We start from the raw sequence: 25272 nt of genomic DNA, 5'->3' as shown, positions 1-25272 counted from the left end.
TATGTGATGTGCAATAATGTTGAATAATACAAAAACAATATTACCTGCAATATTAAAAAGATATTAAAGTACAGTGCATAGGATCCATACTTAAAATGTACGTACGGACAAAAGCCAAAAATGGCATGCGTTGAAAAATACTTGACAATTTCTACATTCAGGCTTCCACCTCATCATCTGCATTGTCAAATTCCTGTCTCCAAAATGTTCGTAAGCGTGGGTCCAAGTTTCTCCAACAAGTTTGTTTTTATAGTTCACAACTTTTGTGTGGACAGTGACGTACGCCTCTTGCATGCCGCGTTTTGTGTGTACACAATGTTTCTAAATCAGACTGCAGTTCCTCTCTGACATTTGCACTTTTGTTTGCACTCATCTTGTCACACTTTCCTCCTTCAGCCGTGCAGAGTAGAACAGTAGCACTTGTCTAATCAATTAATGACTCTGGGGGTCTGATTGGCCAGATAGTTACCTGCACGGTGCATATCAGACAAGATAGCAGCTGTTCAAAGTGCAATATCACAGTCTTTCATAATGTGTTTACTGCACAAGTTGACACTGCAAACACAATCAACTAAAAAACATAATTTGCTACACGACAAGTTTTTGACTCAGCCCTGGTAGTTACACTGTTGCCATAGAAATGGTGAGGTAATATTTTTAGTAATGAAGGTGTGCCGTCATGATGATTTGATCACGGTCTAAATGTACAGGAACCAATCAGATTACCCGCCTGGATCCACTTGATGTACAATAATATTTATGTCTGCAGTGCTGACATACATTAGGTAACTTCAAGTCCACTGATCCTCGTACACAGCACTGCCTGAGTTTAGACTGCGACTGTTCAGCTCATTAAAGTAAATTATCAACACCCAAATTAAAAAACACACTGAACACACCTCCACTGTAAACATGCTGCTAAACTGGGCAGACTGCTGTTATGACTCACATGGTCCCTGAAGTAGTGGGAACAATGGGGATGTCCTCGGCCTCAGTTGGGATGGACCAAGGAATCTGAAACTGAGGAGCCAGTTCACGCATCATAATGTTCCTACAGAGTCATGAAGAGATGCACATTCAATCAACAGATCTGAACTGGAACTGAACAAAATGTCCAGTGGACAGAGGATGACAAAAAAATAAGATGCAGTACCCGAGGATCTTGGCACAGTCGTCATAGTACTTCATCGAGTTCTTCACAAAACTGAAACCGTTGACGTCACACACATAGGAGTGTCCGTTGGCTCGGAGAAGATCAAAGCCACACACAGTTTGCTGTGGCGAGAGGAGAGGAGGACACAGCTCAGCAATGCAACTCCACAACAAAGAAAAACTGTGACAAACCAGACCTGATGAAGACGATGGTGTTGCTTACCTTGAATGCTAAGCAGACCTTACGGGCCACCAGTTTCTCCATGGCTGACAGCATGACGGGGTAGCGGACCTCCTTCCCCTCGCTGTCTCTCTCCACCTTCCCGTCCAGAGCAGGAGACTTCCGAGCCTCAGCATGAGCGTAGTCCGGCCCCACAGTGTACACCTGAGGTCACATCAAACACCACCAGACATCCGCTCCGTCATTCTCAATACAAACGGCATTTCTATAAGTTGTAAAAAAGATTATCATTCCATAAGACAAAAATGACCATCACAGAGTTGTGAGGTCTGAGGGGGTCGCTGGCTCTGTTCTTCTTATTCTGTACTAACATTTACATTTTTTTCTTCAAATAATGTCCACAATACATAACATAGAAATTGCGATCCTACATGTAATTTAACTTTGTTTCTGAGAAATAATGTTTGTTTTCCCCGCACAGGTTTAGCATGGTGGACGATTCTTAGTTCTACCATACTCATGAGCCTTGGGTGCAGTCAGTCACCATGGAGAAGAGGCCAGTCAGAAGTGCAAATTAGCAGTAGTGAGTTCAAAGTGCTTCAGTGGTGCAGTTGAAAACAAAATATGTTGCCATAGTAGCTGAATTAATTCAAAATCAACCTACAATTAAAAGCAAATTAACTGAATTACAATGCGTGTCATAACTTCCATGTAGAAAACTGCCATGTCATGTTTATAAAATGCTGAGCAAACACTGCCTCAACTGGTTAGTTGTCAGCCACCTTAAAAGACAAACAAACAAACAAAAGTGTTTCAGTGTATGTACACTATATTTAGAACATTTTTACCGCATTACCCTGCAGTCAGACAGTGTTTTCCAACAGGGAACTGAAGCTGTTATCTCAAAGCTGCCAGACTCCACTGACAAAAAATATCAATTTACTTGACAGGACACGGGAGTTACTGGTCGACCGCTGCGTCCATGAGTTAGTGTGTAAGGTGAAATATTCCACATTTAGTGTACATTTAAACTGATACAGGTTTTTTTAGCTCGCTAAAATACATTTTGCTACAGCTCCCATTCGCAGCAGTACACTGTTCAGCTTCTGTGCAGGTAGATTTGTTTTATCGAAAGCACTCGCAAAGCAACACAGTACATAAAATTAGCACAGCAGAAATGTCACATAGGTTGGACCACCATTTTTAACTATATATCTTTAAATATTATAGTTACAGTTGAAAATGACAATAGAGATCAACAAATTTTCCAATTTCACACATCTCCGCATTGAATTCAACTGCCAGTTATCTACTCTGAAGTGACAATTGTTGTTAGCATCTATTGATTTTGTTTTCAGTTTTTTCAACACTGTAATCTTACCAAAATCCTAAGCTAGCTGATTGGATATTTCTTGCTGAAATGCACCTTAGGAGTCAAAGTTAACTTCTTGTCCTAAGTTTCTTTGCACACAGGTTTCTGGTTTCAACTTTTCATACAGAACCAGATATTAATCTTTGATACTGGTGAATCAATCTGCAAAGTTTCATGCCGATCCAACGGGCAAAAAGGAACTGACTTTTGACTTTCTACTTCCAGAATCATCGGTTTCCTTTCATAATAATCAATACTCAGTCTATACTCTACCTTTACATCTGTCCCATCTGTTGGCATGAACTCTTCATAGATGTAAGAGCCCGTCTTCCTCACGCTGCTCTCTGGTGAGTACACACTGCTCCGGCTCCCGATCTACACAAATCACACTGTGAGTGAAAAATGTTGTAATTCTGAAAACACTGCTGCAGCTGTTTCCATGTTAACTGTGAAACTGTACTGTGAACAGTCTCTGTAACATCCATCTTGATCTGAATCAAAGGCTGCAGCTCCATGTTTGACTGAAGTGTGCCTGATTTATGCCAACGCTCTTTCTCTGGCAGAGCAACAGGCTCATGTACCATGACAAGATAAGCTGTAGAGTGGTTCAGGTTGCTGCCTGGTGTGTTTAAGTCTGTTCTGCTGATTAATGGTTGCTGTAATTAATAAATAGATAAAAGGAAAGTGTTTATTCAAAATGTCAGGAGCAGCTGAGAGCCTCTGACACCTCGGAGTCTAATTCAGATCAAAGCCCAACAAGTCAGAACCATAAATCGGAGGGAAATGATGCACTGGTGCATCAGTGTAACTTTAAGAATTAAGAATTAAATGTTAATACAGTGGTTCGGTAAAAGTGGTCGGTATACTGGTGTTAATGGGACATTTTCAGGATGTTGAAGGACATATGTTTTTGTTTTGTTTTTTGTAACTAGTCACCAGTTTCTTCCTGTTTCGCCACATATTTTTTACAGACTGAAATAAGCCACGACAGATAAAGCAGGGACCTTTCTGAAGAGTCGTTGGCTGCCACCACCAGCAGAGGTGGGGTAGTAGATGTAGACGTTGTGGTCCTCGGCGCAGACAGGCTTCTCAACAAAAGGTTTCTGGAAGATCTCTCCGTTCACCTCCACATGGTCCTCTCCTTCCACCAGGTTACACTCTGACACACAAACGCACACAGAGAAAACAGTTTCTGTGAGCCAGAAAGCCCCTTTCATTACCCCTTAAAATACACACAGATGACACTCGCCCCCCTGAGTGTTTACTCATGAGCTCTGTGAAGCAGCTCTGCACTCTGAACCATGTGACTCTCATTGGTCCTTGCAAATACAGCCATTACTGTCTGGGAAGGCAGAGACATAAAACATCTGATCGCACGTCAGCCCAAGGCCTGTCTCTACGTCACCGTGCAGGAACAGGATTTGAATGGCAGACGCATCATATCACAGCACTTAAGTATGGTACACTTGCGGCTGCTTCACATTTGATGCTATATTTATCTGCAGGCTGAAATAAAACCAATGCAGGCTTAAATTAACAGCCTCAGGATGCTGCATGGACAGGGGCTGCTCTTCTGAGAGGATCAGAATGAGAAGTGGAGTGAACAGAGTCTGTGTTTTCTATTGTGTTTTTATGTGTTGCTAACGGGAGTAAAGTAAAAAGATTTTTGTTTAATTAACGTATCGAATGTCACAAATGAGGCAGCAGACTGACCATCTGGTTTATCTGGGTCACGGTTCAGCACAGCATAGCGTGGTAGATCGATCCCCTCCTCCTGCAGGATGCGATACACCTCCCTCCTGTTAAAAAATAAACAACACAACACATAAATTATGGCTGTTGTATTCTGAAGCCTCACTTTGCTCTGCAGGCATAATTTTAACCATGACTGTAAATGTGCAGTGAGAGCATGTGTGAGTACCTGTCCTGTATGTAGTACTGCATGTTCAGGTCATTGAGGAGCAGAGGGTTTCTCAGTTTGGCGTAGCTCACCGCCTTGTCCAGCGGGAATCCTGGTTAACATGCAGAGCAGATAATTTAATAAATAAATTCATAGATCACATGATGTCAATAACAAGTTCAGAGTTGTGGCTACTGAGACATTGTTAGAAACAACAAACACTTGAGACACTGTGGACTCACGTGGAGAGACAGAGCGACTGTTGGACTGAACATAATGCTGACATTGTGTTACAAGACTGACGCTCTGTTCAGTGTGTAAATGATTGGGCAGCTGATAAGAAACATGTGATCACACAGACAGACAGTACACAGGATGCATAACATGAGTCTGTGTGTGTAGATTTATTTGGTTTTGTATGATGTGGCATTTAAATGAGGACAGAGATATCATCGCTGCAGGAAACATAATTAAAGATATAATTTTTCTGCATTAAAACTTCGGGGGACTGACCCGACCAATGTTATATATTTTGCTGAGTTGTATATTTTCATTATACCAAAGGTTTGACACAATGTGCAGAGATATCTGTCATTTTAATCAAGGAAGTGGTCTGTATCATTTGGTCGCCGTTGCCTGTCAGTGGCGTCATTTCCCTTGTGGCTGTCTGACTTCTTCTCCAATTTTAAACCACATTTTTACGACAAATTTTTTAGATCTTGGTCGTTTTAATTATATGTTTTACCCAGATAAAGGATTTAGCCATTGAGCGTCTGGATCCTAAGTAATCAGAGCAACGAGCTGAGCAAACATTAACGGAGCTCGGCTGCAGCCTCTGCTGTGTTAAACAGTGTTGGAGAAGCACTGATTTTTTACGGCACACTCACACTAGGACTAGTTGTTCCGTACCGTGCTGAAGGACGAATGCATCCCCTCCCCTGTCCCCCGCTGGCACGCACTCACATTACCCCGAGCCCAAGTGTACTCAAGCATGGTTGCCTCCGGCACATACGTCATCACGTTGACATACGACCTCTTCATCTGACCAACGTGAACCCTTCGACGCCAGCATTGCTACTGTTGTCGTGGAGGGATGGTCGCATGGTTCATGGTTTGCGCGTTGCATACGTAACCTTGTGCGCATGCGTGACCAAGTGTACAGTGCTTAAGCAGACCTCTTCCAACCATACTGGGCCAGGGAAGTGTACCGTACTCAAGCAGGGTACACTTGCACTCACACTAGCCAAATAATCCAGACTTTAGGGGGCAAACGTGCTTGGGCACGGTACGATTGCCTAGTGTGAGTGTTTGTTCTGGAGAGGAGGAGACCTCTGTGGATAATTTGGCTCCTGGTAAAAATCTCCTGAGAGTTTGGATCTTAAGTTATCAGATAAGAAAGGTGAGCACACATTAGCAGGTGCTGGGCTCTCAGCCCCTCCGCAACACCTGAACAGCATCGGAGAAACACTGATTCTAACATGCAACTGCTTTATTCAACATTTTCACCCCTTTTAATCACTTGGTCTGTTTATTTTGGAGAGGAGGAGACCTCTGTGGATAATTTGGCTCCCGGTAAAAACATCCTCAACAGAGAACACTGAAGCAGTCCTAACCGAGAGAAAGTGACTACAATGATGACATTGCTCTGTCTCAGAGACAATACATGCTGCCTCTGGACCATCAAGAAGGCAGAGGTGCTAGCCAAGTAATAGACTGCTGTCAAACCAGCCGTCACTCTCATCTCTGTGGTCAAACCAGCTGCCAGTGAAGTTGGAGTGCACCTGTAGTCTGACCTCTGAGGGAGATGCATTCAAACAGTCCAAGATACACATGTGACTATGTTCGCTTTTCTGACACGACTGATACATTTCAAGTAAGGACAACTCAACACCCCTCCAAGACAGCTGGTGTAGGAGAAACACTGTAATATATAAAAATAAATGAAGCCCCACAACAGTCACTCTGTGTGTGTGTGTTATACCCTTGGAGTGGAAGGAGATGAGGCAGTCGCACAGAGGCCATTTGTCCACGGACTCGTTGAGGATGACGTCCTCAGGGAAGATGACCACAGTGATGTATTCAAACTTGCACAGCCTCTCCAGGATCTGGGTCATTGGCTTGGACTTTGACTTCTTCATCATGCAGCAGATCCCCACCACGATCTGTCGCTCCGGGGGCTGAACGAGGGAGAGACAGAGGGAGGGCAACATTTTAATGATCTGTCTGAGGAAGCGCGAGAGACAATGGCCACATTGTGCCATAAATCTCCCATAAAACCTCACACAGACTGAAATATTAGCAACAACTCCTCCTTGGAGACAGATACATTAATTGAAATTAACCCCTGTCAACACCCATATTTATATTCATCTGATAGCACCAACCATTTCTTGCAACATGTACACGACCATGACATGTCCTGTGTGTAGCCCTAAACTCTCTGGTAGTCTGTTAACTACTACCCAGCTCACTAATTCACCAAAGCATCCAATGTTAATGGGAACTAGCAGCAGGTATCACTAGTTATTAACAAGAATGTACACTAGTGCCTACCTAACAGTCAGAGTGTGTTAATGAGCACTAGTTGAGGAACTGTTACAGTCAGGTTTTTCCAGAGAAAGTTTTTCTAACACTTGTTTTCCGTAATCTGAATAAAGGATTAGAGAGACCTGATGTCTCCAGCTAGATTCTTCCTGAAGAATGTCAATGTCTTGACATTTTGTGAGGTCACAGTGACCTTGACCTTCTACCACCAAATCCTTATCAGTGTATTCAGTATGTTTACAAGACATCAGAGAAAATCAATTTGGTGTGTCAGACTTTTAAAATCCATGTAAACATATTAGTGTGAGTGAAATGGTCCTAAAGTGAATTTGTCACAGTGGGACTAACACACCCAGATCATGTGACTCCTGCATGTATACAGTCAATCAGACCCAAACTGGCCGAGGCGCTCTGAGCATGCTCCACAGTTTCCGCCCCGGGCTTTGACCCGGAAGTCCAATAGCATTAAATGTGTAAGAGAAAAAGAAGCCGCTAACAACATGGAGAAATCTACATCCAGAGCCGTGACTTTTTGGACGGACCAAATGTACAGAGCTGTAAAGTTGTCCACCATGGTAGCAGTTAGCTGCTAGCTAACCGTAGCTAACTTGTTTGTCCATTGTTTGGTCGGTGACATAATAGGTCAACAGGAAAAAGGTCCAATACTAACAAGCTGAAAGGGGGCATATCTCCACCTATCGTAGAGGAGTCGCACATACTTGGCTCAATAAATTGATTCTCCTCCCGTGCTTGTATACTGGGACAAGGACAGTAGGCCAGTTAAATGGGTTAGTCGAGCTGCAACTGTAGCTCCACTTAACTGTGCATGTAAACGTACTGACTGCTGAGTCAGCGAGACAGTGGTGAAGCAGGCTGCAACATAATTTAAACTGGACCCTTCCTTGCAGCACAGAACAGAATTTAAATATCTTTCATAGCAAGGATATTCATCATTTCAAACACTCAACTAAATATAACAGACCACTTTAGAACACTTGACACAGATTACTGAGGTAACTGTTGGAGCTTTTAAACCTGACGCTAACGCTATCGATGGTCGGGATCCTGGGCTCTCCCACACCTGAAACTGCAGGGTGCTCAGTGGTTTCTCTTCCATCTGATGCTAACACTACTGCAGTGTGACGTCTGTTTGTTGTTTTGAACTCACTACGTTCGATAGATGATGCCTTTGCATATGAATAGGTCCATTATTTAATGCTTTTATGTTAAAACATTTTGTTAGTTGTGAATAAATTCTTCATATCAAACAGTAACTGTGACTCAGTGAGTCAATAAGTATTATACATCTGACATAGTGCTGTGCATTGTTGTTGCTGCTGCCATGCTCTTTAAGATGCGCTCTAAAAATAGATTTCCCTTCACAAGAAATTAATCACCCCTCCAGTAATTTATGTGATCACTTGATCTGGGAAAACATTACTCATGCTCATCCCTAGTAAACGGCCTGGATGCCTAAATACAAAGTCGGTCTGAGTGAAATGAATCTGGTCAACAGCACAACAGACGGTAATCATATCTGTGGAGCTCCTCTGAGGACAACAAGCTGTGTTTGTGACAAGTTGACATTTTCACAGAAAAGGTGGGGAGCTCCATCATGGCTGCAAAGGGTGCACAGCTTTCACTAGAAGCTTGGTGACTCATCTGTGATGTTTTATTCACTGATAATCTGATTATTTTGATGATATTCAACCAAATGTCTTCCAGCGAGCACAAAGAGCTAAGTAGAGAAAGAGATTATAGAAATATGTAGTTTGACATCCCACCGAGTCTGTGTCTTCGTCGTCCTCATACAGCTCCATGTCTGTCCTCATGCTGTCTTCCAGGACCTCGCTCTCATCGTCCTCGCAACCCACGAAGAATCTGGGAGCGCCACGCCGGCTCTCGCCCGGGCTGTTGGGCTCTGACATCACAGTCCCCCGCGGCAGCCCTCAGCGTCCCACCGCGCCATCGTACACCAACACACCGCCAGAGCGGGCCGCCGATGGGAGGGCGCGAGGCCTGGGGAGAGGGGCGGGTCCACTCTGCCTGGGCTGGACAGCAGAGCCGGTGGATGAAGGTGTGTGAGGCAGAGGAGCAGAATGAGACTGAATGAGGGGCGCTCAAACAGTTATGTGATGTATGATGGTCAGGCCTCTGCGATGACGGCGTTACTCAAGTTTCTCATTCTTCATTCAGTAATTTTACATCTCATATGACCGGCTCAGGTTTCTCAAGAGTCTTCCGCGACTTGGAAGCTGCAGCTCCACTTATCTGTTGACAGTCCTGACCTCCATTAGTATGCAAGACTGACAGTCCTGCAAGACACACAAAACATTAAACGTTATTCATGCATAATGGCGTGGAGTAGTAATTTGCATTGCCCCTAATAAGTTACAGTCTCACTGTGCTCCACAACAGCAGCAGCATCCATGTTTCTTTTAACACATGTGACTTCTGGAAAGGAAAGCATGTGTGCATGTGTTGGTGCCTTTTCCCAAACTGGTTGTCAAGAGCAAAACGCAATATCTTCCAAAAAAAAAAAAAATCTAGAGCATCTGATGAATCCTTGAAGTCATACAAGCAGACGTAAGTGTGCAAATTTTCTGTTTGTTAGTCAGACTCAGGCGGCCCAGAGGTGTGGGGGATAATGTCAACTCTAAACAAATGTCATGCTATGGCTGTCTTCTTATTTCATTTCAATTTTGCGGTTTCCTGAATATGTTTTATAATTTGTTGTCGTCAGTTAGGTAGTGTGTAAAAGATTTAGGCATTATAACGTATAAAATAAAATCACTAATTATATCTAAATAAATGAAAATGTTTCAGTGCGGTGGCTTTTTCCAAAACAACCTCATCATGCCAAGCTGTGTAGGTAATTTTGGTCTTTCAACTAAAAAAATAATATCATGTCTGGCGCTACCAATATACCATCACTTCAAGCAGAAATGGCCGTGTGCTTGAGCAATAATTACCCCAGCACTTACTCTACTGTTACACATTTAACCCTGACGCTGCAGTCTGGTGCAGCAAAACAGCAGGGGCATCAGCTCTGATCTGCATTTCCATCACCACTAAACATTAGCCAGTCCTGGAGACAGGACGGGCAGCGTACCACACGTCGTACTGCAAACAAACCACAACTACTCATTACTCTCTGGCACGCTATGAGACACCCATCTGAACAACAAGCCGCTTTAACATCAGGCACAGCCACTCAAGGGTCAAGGCCGAGTGTTTGCAGTGGAAAATACCGTTATTAGCATAAGCAGCCTAGAAGGGGTCCGAATTAGATAATAAACAAACACATTAAGTGTCCAAAGCCTCGAGGATCTCAAGCTGAGGGAACACAAATAAGACTGAAAAAGACCAAGATCCCTTCACAGGCGATCTAAATTTGCCTCAGGATATATTAAGTGCTGTCTTAGATGAAATGTTGAACTCAGTTAATCTTTGTTGGATTCACAAATAATAATAAAGGATGTCTGCAATAAATTCACTTAGAGTGGAAATGTTTAGTCCACAATTGATATCTCAGTCAACAGATCGAGTCAGGTTACATAGAGTCAACTATATTAATAACCGATTAAAATAAATAATTAAATATTAACTGTTTTCTAATGTTCTGTGTCTTCCATGATAGTAAAGTGGGTTTTGGACTGTTGGCCAGAAAAAAACAAGCAATTTAAATATGACAATATGTTGAAATGCACTTCACATGTTCATATGCCCGCAGCCACCACGGACACAAACAGTACAGAAACAGATCACGAGAGAAGAGCTGCTGCTGCTCCTCTCTCGCTGTCTTTCAAACTCAGATCAAACAGTAAAACAACGCAGTGCTGATCAATTCAAAACCAACATTCTGTTAGTGCGTTGCCTCTTTCTCACCTCAAATGTTTTAAGAAACATATTTTAGTGGACCGTTTAGCTGTAACACGAGTTTGTGCACAGGAAGTGGGCGCCATACTGCTTCTTGCATTTAAGGTTGAAGCAAAACACCAGTTTCAAGGTATACTGTGATATACAAGTTGATGGTCATCATATCGTGTACATTTGCTTATGTACGATATTGAAAAAAAATGCAACTGATGAATCTCCCCTAAATTTTAGTTATTTTCAAAGGAAAGACTTTTTACACAAACTTCCATTAACAAACGGGTTTACAGTTTAAAGTACAGTAATTAAAACGCGTGTTCAACCAAACACAACCCTTCCATTTTCATTCCTTTAAGGCTCATTCTGACTGATCATAATATAAATTCTGTAATACAGTGATACCATGAAACTGTGACATTTTCTGAGACAGTTACTGTACCGTGAACATCTCATACCTCTGCAACCTTACTTGCTTTGTGAAAATGGAGGCTGAAAAAACTGAGCCCAAACTGTAAAACTAAGCTGTGCTGATCAAACACAAACCAAGATTCTCTTACTGCAGGTCCAAAGTCCAGCCCGGGGGCAAATTTAAACGGCCCTCAGCTTAACTTTTAAAATATACTACATGTGGCCCTTCACACTATATTAGTAAATCAAGCATGATCACTTTCAAGATCACACTTTTTTTTTTCTTTCGCAGCAGGGCTGCAACTAACAATTTCTTTAAAACAACGATTAATCTGTTGATAATTTTCTCAATTAACCGATTAGTTGTTTGGTCTATGAAATAGTGAAAATTGTCTGTCCTAGTTTCTCAAACTCCAAAGTGATCTCTTAAAATGTCTTTGTTTTGGTTTGTTGTATTTAGTTGAATATGGTATTAAACAGAGAAAGGCAGGAAATTTCATTTCCATATTTGAGAGGCTAAAAATAGCTTTTTCCACCAGTTTTGCATAATTAATAACGATAAATCAAAGATCAAAATAGTCACAATTCATTTTCTGGTATTTGGCATATCGTTGCAGATCTAATTCATTGTCTATTCCTCTCCTAAAATGTCAGCAACATATTTCAGTGCACTGTTTAACTGTAATACAAGATCATTTGCTAACAGCTGGCTGCCACACTGTTTTCTGTATCAAAACAGACAATCATGCGTTACGTCACCCACCAGCAGGGGGGTCCGGTGTGGTGCAGTGCATTCTGGTAGCTGTAGGTTTTTCTACATCTCGAGCAAATGTTTTTCTCTGGCGTTGTAGCACTGATTTCAAAAGTATTTGTGTCGTTCTACTGCACAGACAGCCTAGTTCATTTTAAATACTACTTAAACCTACTGCTGTCTTTAACCTAATATATGTTCTTGGAAAAGTTCTAATAAACGGGGGAAAGAAGACAGTTGCATCTGATAAATGTACACAAAGTTATTACTAAAGTATCTTGCCTTCACAGTGGTCACATCAGTGCACATGCATTTAAGGAAATGGAAATAAGAACACGGGGTCGGTCTGTTTCTACATTATCAGTGTTTAACTGTTGCTTGGTACACACAGACAGAAATTCATTCTTACTCCCATTTTGGCTCCAAGTTGATTTAAAATAAACTCTTTCCATGCCTAAGTGGATTAGTGTTTCAGAGCTTGAGCACAACAGTTAATCTCTTCTATTGCACCTGCTTACTCAGGCTATGAGAGCTCCGAGTGGGGCCACAGCTCCAGCTGAGGACACTGAGGTCATGTCCTCTTTATTTTTATGGGACTTGGGGTGTTTAGGGGACCCTGGGTGCAGTTTACATTCTACAGTTTCATGCTGCAAACGGCTGTTGCAGGGTGACAACCTGGTATCCCCATTATGTCAGTTTTTAAGAAGCATGTATGTTGTTCTAATCTTGATCAAAATGTATCTTTTGTACACAATCATGTTGGTTTTAAAGGGTTTTAATAGACTTAAAACATGGGGGAAACCTGAATGGAATCATTCAACTAATCTGAAAACATGAAAGCCAGTCAGTGTTTCATTATTAATTAATCTGCTGTTATTCCCTATATTAACTGACTCATTGTTTAGTCAATAAAATGTCAGGAAATAACACAAAAATGAAACAGCTTTACCAGAGCCCAAGACGATGCCTTGAAATGTCTTGTTTTGTCCAACAAACAGCTCAAAAAAAAAAACAAAAACCAAATTTCCAATTATTTAGAAGAAAATTTTTGTTTTTTGCTTCAAAAATGTACTTACAATTAGTTGATTATCAAAACAGACAAATTAATTACTCAGTCACTTGTTGCAACTCTGAAGCCAAAAAATTTGGAGATGCAACTGGACAGTAAAGGCATGGTGGTTTTATAATAGCTGACATGACAATACCGTAAAACTCCAGTTCACAAGTGGAAATTTACCAAAGTTCAACCATGACACAAAGCCAAGGCTGCATGAACTCTAGTCCTGCTTCTTCTCGTCCCTCTGACCTCTCACTTGATCTCAATCATGATAATAATCCCTGCCAGAGTTTCCGGATCTTTTTAGCAACATTTTCTATTCAGAAACGTTCCCTTTTCCTCAATTTCAGCTCCTCTTGCTTCACAAACTCTGACCTCTACCCCACCTTGAACCAGATGACTCAGGATTCCTTGCTGTGGCAGGCTCAGGCGACTCCTGCAGAGCGCCCTGCCGGATCTGCTCCAGCCTTTAACCTAATGAACAGTGGAGCCTGAGTCTGCGCCAGAACTTGTTTTAATAAAACCATTTTATCATCTCATTCATACTGTAGGGGCCACAGCCGTGTTGACTTTAGCAAGGAGGCAAAGTTCCAGATATATTTTACCTGACAGTTAAGGCTGCCATGCTGCACCCATGCAGACTGATGTGGGTGTGTGGGCGCTCATTTATTGTTAACTCTTCATTTCAAGTAGCAACATGATGAACCACAGTTGTGCGCACAGTGTCCTTATTTCTCTTTAAATGCTGATATTAATCATTTCTACTCCATGTCTTGACATGTGACTATTTGAGGGTGAATTAATACAAGATTCAGCTTTTCACCACCAGAGCTTTTCGCCTTGTAGTGTCTAGAAGGTTATAAGAAAACTGTTTGAACAGTCTGCAGTCTGTACACGTACTAATGCCTTTAAATGAAAATTTTAATTAATTCAAAATATAATTATCTTATATATATATTATCTGCAACTAACACTGACATTTATAATAATCAGCTGATTATTTTCACAATTAAAATTGTGAAAAATGCCCATTAAAATTTAAGTCCAGGCGACATCTTCATCTTCTTATTTTGTCCAACCAACAATCCAAAACCTCAGACATATCAATTTTTGATATCACATAAGATTAAGAGAAAGCCTAACAACTGAAAGCTCAGAGTTGGTATGTTTGACATTTTGCTTTAAAAAAAAAACAACAAACAAAACTCAAGCGATTAATCAATTAAAATCATTTAATGACAGATTTTCAGGGACAGGTATCCTGCTGCTCTTTAGCCCTTCTTCAGTGGGCCCTTCTGGCTTTGACAAAAAATAGAAATGATTTTTTTTTTAACATTTTAATTTTTATTTATCATTGCTTTAGGTCAAAGTGATTTGAATATCTCCATTTGTAAAAATGTGTAAACTATACACTGAATTTAAAAGAAAAAGTTTTAACATTTCATCAATTAAAATGTGCGTCATACGTCTTAAGGTTTACCAAATGTTAAGATAGCAGAAGCTAGTGTTGAGTCTTGAGCTAGGCTAGCTATGGAGTCCAAATCCAAAAAAGGAAAAGTCTTGGAAGAAAATAAAAAAGAACAGTGTGTGGGAAAATTCATTTACTATCACTGCCAACGCTGCAAAGTTAAAGTCCCAAATAATTGTAAACAGCGCCCTACAGAGTAGCTACTTTGTGGTAAAACACATTAATAAATACTGATTTAGACCTATTACTAATGGTGATAGGCTAATTCAGGATTAATAGGCGGTGTTACCTTAATCATATGTTTTGTGGTTATTTTGTAATAAAGGTTGCAGACCCCTGTCATAGGGGAATTAAGCCTGAAGCTGCTCCACAGATAATTCATTGTGAAAGACGTTCTGGATCAGTGGTTCTCAACTGGTCCAGCCAAAGGGTCCAGATTTCTCCTCAGTCATTAGTTCAAGGTTCACACAGTTTAATATATTCAGCGTCATATCGTCCAGTGAGTTTGTTGTCTCAGTCAAGGAGCTGACTGTTAATCACTCACTCTACAGCAGGACACAGCACTTCAAAATAAAAGCCCTCTGCTGGAAATTCACTGCACTTCAAAACGAAGTGTGTTTTTTTTACAAAAGTAAAACATTGGCGAGTCACCTGCGATCCATTCACAATGGACCGATGACCCTTTCGGGCCGTGATCCAACAGTTGGGAACCACTGGTCTAGATGACACTGAGAGGCGGGTGTTCTGAGTATTTGAGTATTTTCTGTTTAACAACTGGGATCACTCCAATAGATTAAGCTTATTTGGTTATAAAAAAAAAAGAGAGAACAAACATGTGTCCACAATATCAGGCTCCCATTCATTGTCAATGGAGCAGCTCCACATTTTATACCCCATGACATCACATGTTTAAGCTTCGAGAGAGAGCAGCTTCAGTTCACGAAATATTGATTTATCTTTTCCAGGTCATGACAGTAGGTGGTGCTCCCCTTTAATCTTAGTTGTCTAATCGTATTTGGTTTGTATTCACAATGTTTTGCAGGAAAGTGAAGAACTTTATTATGAGCCTTGGACTTCCTCAGCATTTTTGAAATCCTGTCTTTACACCTGCAGCACTGAGTATAAACACTTCATAACACCACCTCTGATTAATTGAAGAAACACACCTCAGTCACACAAACACACAATCACCTGAAGGAAGACACTAATGTCCTGGCTGCACCTGATGTTCTGATGAAGAGGCCTGACAGGTTTGACTGTATGAATCTAGGACACAAGACACGATGTTAAACTGAACTAAAAATACCCATACAGCACCCAGGCATGGCTAACGTTAACATATACCGCAGACTGACGGTTGTTACCATTAATTTACATCTCCAGATTACAGCAACAAGTCCCTTATGTTACTAATGTTTTGGTATAATTTAGCAAAATAGATGCCAGAAAGGGAGGACGCACATTTATTCATACGCTCACCAAAATACTAACGTAATTTAATTATGATATTAGTCTTTAAAACAAATCTCGACTGCAACACAGTTAGCTAAATCGAGAAAGACGTTATTTGTCGTTAGCCTTCGTTCATTTTAACAGTGTTAAAGACATTTAGCTAATGTAAGCTAATGTTAGCATCCAGCTAGCTGCTGCCCCGGCTGCTTCGACAGTGTAAACAAGCCCTTCAGAGCCATTTTGTTCGCATTTTGAAGAAAATATCAAACGTCTGTGCGATTGTTAACGTCAGCGCTAAACACTGGCAGCGTGTCGGTGATGTTCCCGTTCCCGCAGAGTGACATTAAATGATGAACTCACGGTGTGGCAGGACGGTTTGTATCGATGCCTTCTCCTCGCTTCCTTCACTCTTGACAGTTTGCATGTGAAACCAATCTTATTTTTTCCAGTTTGACGCACGACTGATGGACGCCTGAAACAACCAATGGGAGAGGAGGAAGAGTTCGAGAAGGCGTGTCAGCAAGAAACACACGAGCCAATGAGCAGCGAGTAACGTCACTTTGCGTGTACAAAACAAGGAAAAACAGAGCGTCAGCGGCCTCTGGCGGCCAAACTGAGACATTACTACATATTGTGGTCATTCCTGTTCTGCAGCATGTCTGTGTCCACACATGTAGATCACTCTTACTGTGAACTGCATCATGAAACTTGCTCCATTTAGTTGGTTGGTCTTATTATTATTTATTATTTTATTTTCTTTATTATCTTATTGTTTTACATCTGTGCTGTGGAAAGATATTTCTGCTGCCATTCAGCATGTGTATTTATTATATCTTGCTTTTATTTTTCACTGCTTACAATCATCACTCAGATGCAATATCAGTATGTGCTAAACTGCAACATCTTTATTGTCCCATCACGTGAATTTAGTCTGTCTCTTTATTAAATTTTGCTTCTTTTTGCTGCTTACTTATTACATTGCCTTGTGTTTGTGTTTTCCCACAGGATCTTAGTCCTATCGTTCTCAACCACTTTCTGTGGTGTCCCATCAGGACTTGGTGACTCCTTGTCCATACTTGGCACAGATGCTCCTGTGCACTACCCCAGCCACTTGGTTGTGCCTCTCGGTGCTCTCTATCCCAGTTTGCATCTCACATCCTGCTACTATGTGCTGGACTGTCTCCGGGGGTCCTGTCTGCTGTGGTAGACCCCTGCCTCTATAGATCTGGTGCTCAGGGCCTGTTCTTGTGCTGCCATGATCGAGGCCTCTGTGCTGTCCCTTAGGCCAGCTTCTTATAGCTACTAGAAGGATTTTTTGATGTCAGCCACTTCCTCTGTCTGCCAATTGGTCCTCTAGGATATTTCCTCTTACTCTTCATCACCCCATCTTCTGCTGCCTGAGGCACTCTCTCTGAGCAGGTCATCCTGGGGTCCATCTTCCTGATCTTGGATGCTCTTTGTTTTAACCCGAATTGTGGCTCTGACACTCACTAATCCTCGCCCTCCCTTTTTACGCTGCTGGTAGAGCCTCAGGGTGCTGGACTTTGGGTGCATTGTGAGGAGTTTTCATGTCTTGACATCAGCGGCATCCATCTCCTCCTGTGTCCATCTCACTATTCCAGCTGGGTATCTGATGACTGGGAGGGCCTCCATGTTGATACATTGAGCTGGCTTCTTAGCACCTGTCTTACCCTCTGTAGGTATTTGGCTGTGGCTGACCTCTTTGCATCCTCGTCATGACTCCCATTGGCCTGTGGGATACCCAGGTATCTGTAGCTGTCCTGTACGTCTGCCATCCTGCCCTCTGGTAGCTGCACCTGCTCAGTTCTGATCACCCTCTACCATGTGGCCATGTCCTCACTGTAAATCCTGGTGAGGTGATATATATATATATATATATATCTTTCTATATACATGTGTGTGTTTAAAAGAGACATCGCTGTTGAGTTTTTTGGGGGGTGGGCTTTTGAGCACCACAAGCCAAGTGCCATCTAGTTCCATTATATTGGAGAGAAGGCAGACATGTCTACAGCCAATATCTCTTTGGGTTGAGCTGTCCATTTAAGAAAAATTTTGACCTACTTGTACTTTACTTGAGTATTTATATTTTATAATCCAACTTCACCACCTTTCAGAGGTAAATACTGTACATTTTTCTGCACTACAGCAATTTCATATTTTGAAGAAGAAGATATACTCCATTAATCACTGAGGGGAAATTCAATTTCTTTTTCAATCTTATCTTATTGTATCTTATCTTGTCATATACACACACGCCCAAAATACACACATGCACAAACAGGACCTATACATGCATTAAATGCTGTCAGATTGAGGGGGCTGCCTATGGACAGGTGCTCCAAGGAGGTTTGTTGCCTTGTTCAAGGGCACCTCAGCAGTGCCCAAGAGGTGAACTGGCACCTCTCAAGCTACCAGTCCACGATCCATCTTTGGTCTGGAGGGGAAGTTAAACCAGCAACCCTCCAGAGCTGCTGCCTAATAATGAAATATAATTAACAAATGATTATTTTTTACAAAGTAATTTAAATGAGCTCCAGTTTTACCAGCTGCAACATTTAAAGGGATGGAAATATTAATGCATCAATAATTAGTGAGTACTCTTACTCTTAATACTTAAAGTATATTTTGATGATAATACCTTTTGCTACTTTTACTTAAATAAAGGATCTGAGTATTTCCTCCATCACTGTGCGACAGTATTACCTCCAACCCCTCAGAGATACTGAGCATTACAGCATCTTTTACCAGTAATACCGTTGGTGTACGTCAATGACTGTGTATTGTACTGCATAAATCCAACAACAGGAAGTGTTGTGGTGAGCCCTCCTCCTCAAACTCAGCATTTTCTAAAAGGTGACCCTGCCCTCCTTCCATAGAGTCAGCAGAGCAAACTGCCCGCCTGCTGCTGCTGATGTAAAGGCTTCACTGACGTCAGCGTGTCTCTGAGCGTCCCTGTTCAGACCAGAGTCTGTTTGGCCCCTGCACCACCCTGATCCTTACATACCTGTGTGCAGGCCAGCTACTGAACTCTGCAGGGTCACAGAGGGCCGTGATGCTGCTCATGAAAAGAGCATTTCATCAACAGCAGAGTGTAAAACAAGGTTCCTCTATAGTTAAACATGGAGGGGAGCGTGGGCACCCACACGTACAAATAGTGTCAGTGTAGACATTAAAATACATTTTCCCTGTTGGTGTGAGATTTGTTCTTTAAATAAGCTACAATTTACACTAAAACTCAAATGTGGTGTTTGTGTTGCATCACCTGAGCATGTAAGCACTGAGACAGAGTGTTAGCTGTCAGATTTATCTTGACTTTATCTGTCTTCTCCCTCACTACGTGCTGCTCCAGTCACAAAGAGCCTCTGTGAGGAGATCCTCCGCTGCCCTCCGCCCTCATATGGCTTCCATTTGCCAGTGACTTACAGCAACAGGTCAGACTGGGACAAGGAGGCTCATTATGAATGCAGCTCCAGTCTCTGTACCTCTGGGTCTCTGCAGGACCTGGTTGTTCCTCTAACTGATAAATGTGGATGCAGTCATGTGGATGAGGCAACCCTCAGCTCGTAGGTGGAGGTGTGGCATGTGGAAATTTCCACAAAAGGGTCAAGTGAGTGCTTCAGATTATTCTCTTTAACATGCATGTGTGTAAACCAGTCCAGTGGAGCTGTTGATATTAAAGGACACATCTGGGGAAAAAACTAAACCAACACTGAATATCCTGATGAATCGTGTTCCTCTAGGTTGTTGTCCAAAAATTAAAAACACATTAGTGATCCACACTGTTGCACAGGCTGACATGTTTCTCAGTTATGATAAATGTGGGCACTGTGGTTTATTTTGAGTCAGTCCCATGTACACAGTCCTGCTGTTTGCTAGCACGCCAAACTAACCCTATATGTAACCCTGTTGGAATAATGTTTGCTGAAAACAGCAGTGACCGGCTGTTATTGGAAATTATGTAGCCTTTATAAAGTGTGACTGCTTTGATCACTTCTTATCAGATCATGACAAAATAACTTTTGTTTTTTGTCAACAAAAAGGGAAAGAGGAAGAAATTTCTCAGAAGTGATCTTAAAAACAGAAGTATGGAAGACATTTTTAGATTTATTCACCTTAATGTGGCAGCCAGAAGAAAAATTGGCACTGTACGTTTCTGCAAACTATGAATGCATTACATCTGCACATTTTATGCATATCATACCAGTGTTTCTAAAATGATGTATTATATGAGGTGCCTTTCTCATCAGGAGGTGGAGGGGATGGTGGATGTCCTGACACTGAGGTGAGATGACTGCATAGCTGCAGACCACTGTTCGAGACAAACAAACAAAAAAACAGTTGTTATTTGGGAATCACTGTGTTTCCAGCAGCTTTTTAGCCCCAAACATGAGTGTTTTTAGCAGCTGTTTGCTGTTTTTCCAGTGTAGACAGTGTCAAGCCCGGCAGTTGTTATTTAACAAGACATTGCTGCTTCTCTAGGAGGAACTGTGCCCCCACAACTGGATACTTTAAAGGTCCAGTGTGTAGAATGTAGTGGCATCTAGTGGTGAGGTTGCAGAATTAAAACTTCTCCTGTGTGCCAAGCGTGTAGGACAACTATAAAACGCGAATGGCCCTGTCTACAGCCAGTGTTTGGTTTGTCTATTCTGGGCTACTGTAGAAACGTAACAACCTCCATGGAAGAGGACCCACTCCGTATGTAGATATAAACAGCTCAGTCTAAGGTAATAAAAACACTACAATTCTTTTTTTACTAAAGAAAACATAATTGTGAATATTATATACTATTTTTGCCAGTCGTTGCTCCTAAAGCCTGCACACTTGACCTTTAAGCCAAAACACGATCTTTTTCTAACCATAACCAAAGGTGAAAATATAACGTATCAGTGGTTTGCAGAAACGTACAATGCCAGCATTTTTTTCTGGCAATTGGGTTGTGCTGATATGACGGCAGAGAAATTGACTTCTCTTCGACGTAATCTTTGCAGGGTAAAGATCTCTTCATAGTGCATCTGTAGTGTAATGTACATGTTTAGTCTTATGCTTTAGTATCAGTTGACCTTTAAAAATACATGTCCAGGCAGTATACTCTGCTTGATCATAACCAGTCACATCTTGGTTTATTGTTTCATGTATCCACATAATGTGCACACACACACACACTCATCGGTGTATTGTATTGGATGCAGGATCTGATGTTCAAGGACTAAAAGGGGAAAGTATCTAGGATCTGATAGGATTTGATGTTCATGTATAACACCATTATGTTCGGGCTTGTGTGGGAAGGATTACAGAGAAGAGGTATAAGAGAGAGCACACAGAAAGCAAAACTTCAGTCCTGCTCCGGAGCTTGACTCACTGAGTTGTATGTTGCCTGCGAACGCATTAAACTCAGTTGCACTCGATTCTACGTGTCTCCAGTGATTCCTTGACTGCTGAGTATTTGGTTTTAAAGATACTTATTTTGGACAAGAGCAAAAGTAGTCTAAAAGGTGAAGACGAGGTCGGGACCCACCAGACCCAGTTCCTGGCCCCGAGTTCTGCTTCGTCACATCAAATCGCTTTTCACAGTTGTGCTGTTGTCTAACAACAGATAGGTGTGTGACAATACATGCTGCGACAGGAGCAGAGAAAAAGAGCAAGCAGAGGGCAAGTGAGGAAAAAATGCATTTAATTCTGGGGTCAGTGAAGCTGGCAATAAGACAGTGGTGTGAAGTGCAGGAGTCCAGGAGTGCGTGTCTAGCCACTGCCAGTGAGGGGCTGTACATTGAAAATAATAGGGGAGTATTTTTTGACATGCAGCATTGCCATCGGTGTGTTTTAGCCTTTTGAGTAACGTCACCATGTCCCTCACCTTTATCCCAAATTTACTTCAAATAAAGTTGCCTGAAATGTCACATCATTAACGCTGCTCTTTTGCTCTCTCTGTATCGCAGGTATTCATGTCTACATCCAGCTGGAGATGTTATATTAACTCTCTTCTGTCTAATCTTTGCCTCTGCAAACACAGCTGCTCAGAGAGGGTTTAAATTATACTGCAGAAACTCTGTGTTTCAAGGAGCTGCAGTGGCTTTAAGTTATTTTAACACTACATGTGAACACGTCCTGTTTGACCCAGCGCGGTGAGCATGGTGTCAGAAAGCCATATAAAACATGTACAAGACTTCTTTCAGAGGGTGAAGCACGTGTCACAACGCGGCGGTTAATGACTCTGGGTGTCGAGTGAACGCAGCGGTCTGGTTGCCGGTGGACTTCGTCTTTTATCAGCTGTGTTTTCCAGCCCTGCTCGGGGAGAAGAAGGTCTGGTTTGTTCTCTGTGGAAAGGAAAGAATGCTCTGTCAGGAACACAGCGAACAGGCCCACAGATTAAGCATCTGTGCTCATTTTGACACAGAGAAGTCGACATGCACGAACAGGCAAAGACATGAGCTCAAGCATGTTGTGGACAAACTGAAACTTTACTTTCAGGAGCTTTTCATGTGTGAGACGACATCAAGAGACCGTTGGGACAAAAACAGCTTCAAAAGTCACTGGAAAAAGAAGTTGATTTCCTTTTTTCAAAGTACTGCACCTTGTGTGTCTGACATCCTCCTCACATTACATATGGAACAAAACTGTAGCTATTCCTGTACTTGAAAAAACCCATCACCTGTGAACATAATGGAGACAGCAATTACGTGTCCCTAAAAAGCACTTAGCAAAACAAATTAGCTGAACATAACTCCTGGCAGACAGGGTTGATTTTTGTGTGTGTGTCACGATGGTGCAAGCAGAGAGGTAAATATGACATTTAATGACATCTTGACTAAATATGTTACAGTTTATCTTGACATGAATGAAGCACTTTAAAGTAACACCAGACTGTTTCTGCTGCTGAAGCAGGGGCGTAAACACAGACAGTGCAGGCAGTACGGTTGCACTGGGCCCCGTGGGGTGGAGGGGTCCAGTTGGCACCAAGAAATACAATGAATTAGAATTATTAGCACACATAATGTGATAAAAAAACAAGTATATAAAAATAAACATGGCAGGTGTTGTGCAGGAGAGGTAAGAAACCTGAAGGAGCTTATGGTGAAAACCTCCCCTCTTGACTTTCAAATCTATTCTGATGCAAATAATATTTACTCTCCAAAACAAGAAGTTATAATAATCATAAATGAAACAGACACATTCACATGACACATAAATTGTTCAAAAAGACAAAAAATCTCCATCGTAAGGCTGAGCCCAGCCACCCTGCGGAGGAAACTCATTTCGGCCGCTTGTACTCGCGATCTCATTCTTTCGGTCACTACCCAGAGCTCGTGACCATAGGTGAGGGTTGGAACGTAGATCGACCGGTAAATCAAGAGCTTCACTTTCTGGCTAAGCTCCCTCTTCACCACAATGGACCGGTTAAGCGCCTGCATCACTGCTGACGCCGCCCCAATCCGCCTGTCAATCTCCCGCTCCATCCTACCCTCACTCGTGAACAAGATCCCGAGATACTTAGAAAGTTAAGTGTTGCTTTAAATCATGAGACAATACAATTTACAGCAGCTAGTTTAGGTGAAAAGTCTCTCAAGACTGACGAGCTGAGCACATCTGCAAAGGAATAGAACTAGCCTGGTTCCAGACCATAGACCCCGCCCACTCAACTGAGTAGGCTTGCATCTCTGGTCAGGCATTCTGCAATGAATTTGCAATTTATCTCGTCCAAACGATGGACAGACCAATGAACGCCAGGGGTCTAGCGATTAGCCAATCAGCGCCACGCTGATGTCAAGCTATACGCCAGTGAGTAACTGGCGAGGATAGCAACAATGGCGACCGCTACAGATCCTACAGACCACATTAACAATGCTATCGAGGGATTTCGCCACTACTCGCGTTAATGGAGGACCAAATTAAGGAAGCTGCTAAACTGGATTTAACGGCGATGCAGCTGGGCGTACACGACGACGGAGACATTTTAAACGGGCAATGCTCGCTTGTTTTCAGCACCCCCGAGGCATGGATACTAATGACGTCACATTCTGGGTGAGTCGTTGATCTCTACTGATTGGTTAGGGAAAAAATCAAATTCCCTCCCCCTTGTAAATCGCCTTCAATGGAAGCCATGTCAGACTGAAGGCTCTGAGAGCTTCAGTCTGATACTCAGGCTAGAATAGAACATAAAAGCAGAAGGAAGACACACTGTTGGTAAAATATATATACGCCTAAAACTCTGTGTGTGTGTGTGTGTGTGTGTGTGTGTGTGTGTGTGTGTGTGTGCGTGCTTCATAACTAGGGCGCACTAGGGCCCGTCATAATAGCGTGCACTGGGTCCCACTGTAACTCCTTTATGCCACTGTACCAAAATAAAGGGTGGAAAAGTAGCCTAGTTAATGACTGATGAGGTGTATCTGACCCAAATGTTGCATTTATGATATGGGAGCCAATTATCTTTGTAACGAAATGAAGACTTAAATAAACTTTGCATAAGTTAAAATCCTGTTAAAATCATGTGTTTAGTGTGTAAATGATCTCTGTGTTTGTTAGATGCTCTGATTTAAAACCAATGTGAACAATGAAATGATTCTACTGACACTGAATAATATACAGGCTCCTCTTTTTTACCTGAGACTCCAGACTTTCTTCATGGATGCTTTTTTCTTCAGTGATCTGATTGGTCAGAGGTCGGGGTGCTGACAGGCTGTGATCTGATACAGTTAACTGTATAAACATAAATTACCACAGTAAAATAAAATCAGCTTCATAGTACTGAAAACCCAGAGTTAACCCTGAAGTTACCTCGCTAACTCCAAATCCTGCTTCGTGGTCCAGGCCTCTGTTTTATTTATTTGTATATATATATATATATTATTTGGACTCAGGCAGGAGACATGTTGTAGATATTGTACAAGTCTCACGTGCAGCAGGAATCAGGAGCTTGTTTCTGACCTCCTGCACAAGCTGAAGCTGCAGACGTGGTTCTGTTCTGCAGAGAGCTGCACACAGTGGCCATTCATATGGAAAAGAAAAAATAAACACGCTCTGCTTTCAAAAAATGTTCTCCTGAGAGGTTTCTAACAAAATCCTTTCAGCAGCAGAGAGCAGACTTCCCGACTG

The 25272-nt window shown here is 42.0% G+C and overlaps 1 protein-coding gene across 24 annotated transcripts in view; it reads right to left on the bottom strand.

Annotated features, from left to right (window-relative positions):
- ppip5k1a (diphosphoinositol pentakisphosphate kinase 1a) overlaps positions 1-16607 on the bottom strand; it is a 51597-nt gene extending 34990 nt beyond the window's left edge. For all 24 annotated transcript variants that reach the window (XM_033629192.2, XM_033629202.2, XM_033629230.2 and 21 more), the window contains exons 1-10: positions 16522-16607; positions 8934-9464; positions 6587-6782; positions 4627-4717; positions 4419-4504; positions 3710-3864; positions 2979-3080; positions 1376-1537; positions 1154-1275; positions 950-1051 (exon numbers count right to left, since the gene is read on the bottom strand). In XM_033629192.2, coding sequence (XP_033485083.2) covers positions 950-1051; positions 1154-1275; positions 1376-1537; positions 2979-3080; positions 3710-3864; positions 4419-4504; positions 4627-4717; positions 6587-6782; positions 8934-9077 — 1160 coding nt within the window. In that variant the 5' untranslated portion in view covers positions 9078-9464; positions 16522-16607. The remainder of the gene's footprint in view (positions 1-949; positions 1052-1153; positions 1276-1375; positions 1538-2978; positions 3081-3709; positions 3865-4418; positions 4505-4626; positions 4718-6586; positions 6783-8933; positions 9465-16521) is intronic.
- Between the last annotated feature and the right edge of the window lie 8665 nt (positions 16608-25272).

This window comes from Epinephelus lanceolatus, chromosome 2, assembly GCF_041903045.1.
Source record: "Epinephelus lanceolatus isolate andai-2023 chromosome 2, ASM4190304v1, whole genome shotgun sequence".
Taxonomy (NCBI): Eukaryota; Metazoa; Chordata; class Actinopteri; order Perciformes; family Serranidae; genus Epinephelus; species Epinephelus lanceolatus.
The sequence above is the reverse complement of the archived record's forward strand: the minus strand, read 5'-3'. Positions and strand labels throughout refer to the sequence as shown.